General features: G+C 41.2%; 1 protein-coding gene across 1 annotated transcript in view; it reads left to right on the top strand.

Annotated features, from left to right (window-relative positions):
• Positions 1–4,061, top strand: part of LOC101853954 (cryptochrome-1) — a gene marked incomplete in the record, with an annotated part of 53,198 nt that overhangs the window by 34,737 nt on the left and 14,400 nt on the right. The window contains 1 exon segment of the mRNA XM_013085640.2: positions 2,167–2,255. Coding sequence (XP_012941094.1) covers positions 2,167–2,255 — 89 coding nt within the window.

Here is a 4,061-nt window from a genome sequence, read left to right as displayed (position 1 = left end):
TCTTCACTTCATCATAATCCCTTTTAACCCTCTTAGTGCTGGAAATAGCCCTGGGTCACCTCTGCTGTTGTGGTTTTTTATGGGTGGATTTTGTTCTAAACTTGCACGGATGCTCTGCCATATAAGACAGGCAGGTTCTTGTAGTTTCCACGCAGTCTTTGTTTTGGCTGCCTCAGTAACATTGTCGACTTGGTTCTTGATCTGGACAATAAAGATGTATCTTTTCTTATCTTATCTTATCTTGCATTCTGAAAACTAACAGTTAATTATAATTATTTTTTTAGCTTAAAGGCTACAAGCTTTGTTTTAGTTGATTTAGAAAGCTTTGGGGGAATAATTATGTAATATCTATCATGTAGGATGGTAACTGAGTGTAAGGGATGTGCTTTTATTGAATATATGTTTACAAAGAGGTTCGTGGGTGGTTGGCGGGTACTCTGGTGTGGTTTGCTTCTTCTTTCCTATCAAACATCTATCGTCCTGATCTCTCCTCCTCCTTTTTTTGTGTTTGTTACTCTCTTGTAACACCTCTAATCTTCGGCACATATATGACCTTGTTGTGTTGTGAATGATGTAAGACTCTTACTAAAACTAAAAGAACGAGCTTGATGTGGTTGTGGTAGGTTAGGCAACAGAAATTGAACAACACAAGTCCTCATAACTTTAGATAGGTTTGTAGGAACACAAGTCGCCAGTTTATAAACTAAAACCTCACAGTTCAATATACTCACTCACATCCATCTTATACACCCTCACCACTCCGAGGCACGAAGTAGTCGCATTATGTTGTTGCTGTTGAAAAAAGTGCTATGTTGCTAATACGGGGTGCCTTTGGGGGGGGGGGGGGCGGGTCAAGTCTGTTTGCTAGCCAGATTGAGGGCGCAAAGCGGTTATCATGGCACAAACGCGCCTGTTTTCAGGCAACGAGTCGGGCGATCATCCTGACCTGACCCGATCCCATCCGCAATGGGACCCGATATAAGTTGCTGCAGGTCGGGAGTGGTTGCATTAGGAACTTGTGCCAATATTGTGAATCTACTGCTTATTTTAAGATATTCCCATACGCGATTTTGAAAAGTAACGTATGACAGAGTCTCACACAGAGCAGTCGAAATGAAGAGTCTGGGGAACACTATGGTTGTACTTCCTAGACGTCAACGGACACACACAACTTCATTTTATCACCGTTCGCCCTGTTCACCCTGGTGTTGTCTATAGGCCACCGAGAACGGCCCTCCTCTTGTCTCTGTTCTGGAGATAAAACAGACACATCGTGCTTGTGAGAAAATGGGTGCATCTAGTACCAATACTGCTGTAAGCTGACAAAAAGCCTATTTTCATTTTGGCACCAAAAATGTCTATTTGCTAAATCAAAAGCCTGATCAGTTACCCTACTTGTGTGAAAAAATCAAAGTGAAACTGTGAATAGTTTTTAATAAATTGGAATTCATGTTTCGGAAGCTCTCTAGTTTTCAATGGTTAAGCTGACAAAAAAAACCCCTTTTTTTTTCGAAACGGCTGTGAATAAAAGAAGGCGTTCTGTCAGCTTATCGCGACCTCAGTGCTTTCTTGTCCTATTTCCATTTTTGATAACAGTGAAAGCAGTTCGTAACAAAGAGTGAGCTTAAGAAGAAGTCACATTTTCAATGTTTAAAAAAAAAAATGGAGAAAGGACAAGAAAGCACTGAGGTCGTGTCATGGCAGAATAGTAAGTACATCTTGTTACCACTTTGCCGTCACGTCTCGCTAATTGACAAGAACGCCGAACTTCCCATCCCGTTACAAAATGCCGATCGACGATGTTTACCACCCCATATCTATGGATTTTCCCCCAAATGCTTGTGATGGCAAAGGTTTTTTCAACTATAATATGTGAAGCATGCTGACAAAATGAGTTACTTCTCGCAGTCCATGGATGGAGATATGGGACAAAAATCAGCTCAGGGGTCCAATTTGTAGATCATTAACGGATTCCATTTTCTTCAAGTTTAACATTTCTTTCATCATTTCATACAAATACGTTGTATAAATTCAACCCAAAGAATTGACGTATCTATGTCCATAGGGCTACAGTCTGAGAAGTAACTCATTTTGTCAGCACGCCTCACATATGAGCCTTGAGATGACAAAGTGTTAAACGTTTATTTGCCCACCCCTGCTCCTCAGGCTTCGACACAGACACACTGGACGTGGCACATTTCAGGGGAGGAGAGTCGGAGGCCGTGGCACGGCTACACAGACATCTGGAGAGAAAGGTGAGAGTTGATGTTGTTACTGTCGGTACCTCCACCACATGGGGGGATGGGGGGAGAAATGTGGGCCTCTGTTGGGTGTCAGACTAATAAACTTAACTGCCTAAAAAAGGGTTGAGGGTGGGGGTGGGGAGCTGTATAAGTGTCTTGACAGTGTGTTGGATTTAGTGGGAGTTATATGGTCCCTTTTAAGCACAAGTGGGCTATCCCGAAAAATGCTGTTTTGAGAAAATTGAAGGTAAAGTTTTTCCCCCTTTTTCAATTTCTTTAAAAGACAAGGAGAGTTTTCTCTATAACCAAACAAATATACACACCAATGAAACCAAACTTCTCCTATAGGTAGGGCAGGGCCCACTTTTGGTGTAGGTCAAGATTTTTGGAAATCCCCGAAATCTGGGTTAGCCCGCTTGTCCTTAAAAGTGATCATATAGTGATCAAAAAATTAATTTTCATTTGTCTATGTGGATAAACTTGTGTATAACAGTGAGTTGTGCATGAAATAAGTTACAAGTTTCAATACTCAACAAGGTACATGATAATGTCAGGAGACTGTAAACAATTTCCGAGACATACTATTTTATTGCTGGTGAGCGAGTGTAGCAGCCTGTGTTGAGTTATGATCATCACGTCTCGCTCAGTGACACAGCTATGACCACCTGTTGAAAGGATGATTATTTACCCATAAGAAACAAAGTTTTTTGTTTGCTGTAGATTTATGAGAGGAAAATTATGTAGTGAGACTTAAAACTCCTGTGCTTATCGGCAATTTTATTATTTTGAACGGTTCGAAGTGTTTTTTTCCCAGATCAGTTTGACCCCATCGATCTTTTTCTCCAAGCGTGTTGGATTTGAGCTCAGCGTCTTCTATCTGTCTAGGAGGCGTCGCCTGTCATTGGCTTGTCTGTGTTCAGGGCACAGACTGTTAACTCATAATGTTCTCTCACTCGATAGTTGTCTCAAACGTACTTAGTAGTTTGACGAACACGGTCTATTTTCATACTATGTGTTCGTAATAAAGAACGTAAGACATAAAGAACGTAAGACATAAAGAACATAAGACATAAAGAACATAAGACATAAAGAACATAAGACATAAAGAACATAAGACGCGTTGCCTCTGCCTTTTGGTATGGAAGACAGTGTGCTTTTGTTTTAGTTTTTTATCAAGAGGGAAAGACTTTTTAGGTTTAAAGTGCTGTATTCTTACAATGCTGTATTCTTTAGGATTTTCATCAACACAAAGTAATTGTTAGTGCTTTAGACAAATGCATACTTAGTAGCTGAACCGTTTAAATTATATACTACAAATTCTGATAACTCTTTTGCTTCTGCAAGATCGAAAAAACTTTTGGGGTTGTAACAGTACAACTTGAGATCACAATTCAAGTTTGAATCCTCACAAAGGACTCTCTTAATTCTGGTCGTTTTTACAGATCATTGTTTCTGTTTTGTCCAGTTAACCAGTTACGCTAACGTTATGTTTCTGTGGTTGCAAGCCCATAAAAAGTCAGACTTACCATGAGATTGTGAGAAAGCTTTGTGAACGTGTAGTGTGTAGGTAGGTAGGTAGGTAGGTCCAGCCTGTCCCGTACATCGACAATGTGCTCAAAGATGTACAGATCAAGTTTGTATTCCAAAGAGTCTGATACTTGTTCTCTGCTCTCTACCCACCCTCCTCTCGGCCCCGTCATTCGCCCTGCGCCCTCCCCTTCCTCCTCTCTCCACCCCATCCTCCTCTCTCCCCCTTCTCTCCACTCCCTCTCCCTTCCCCCCACCCCCAACCCCTTTTTCCTTTCCACCCCCTCCTCT

The sequence above is a fragment of the Aplysia californica genome, unplaced genomic scaffold (genome assembly GCF_000002075.1).
Source record: "Aplysia californica isolate F4 #8 unplaced genomic scaffold, AplCal3.0 scaffold00393, whole genome shotgun sequence".
Classification (NCBI taxonomy): domain Eukaryota; kingdom Metazoa; phylum Mollusca; class Gastropoda; order Aplysiida; family Aplysiidae; genus Aplysia; species Aplysia californica.
The sequence above is the reverse complement of the archived record's forward strand: the minus strand, read 5'-3'. Positions and strand labels throughout refer to the sequence as shown.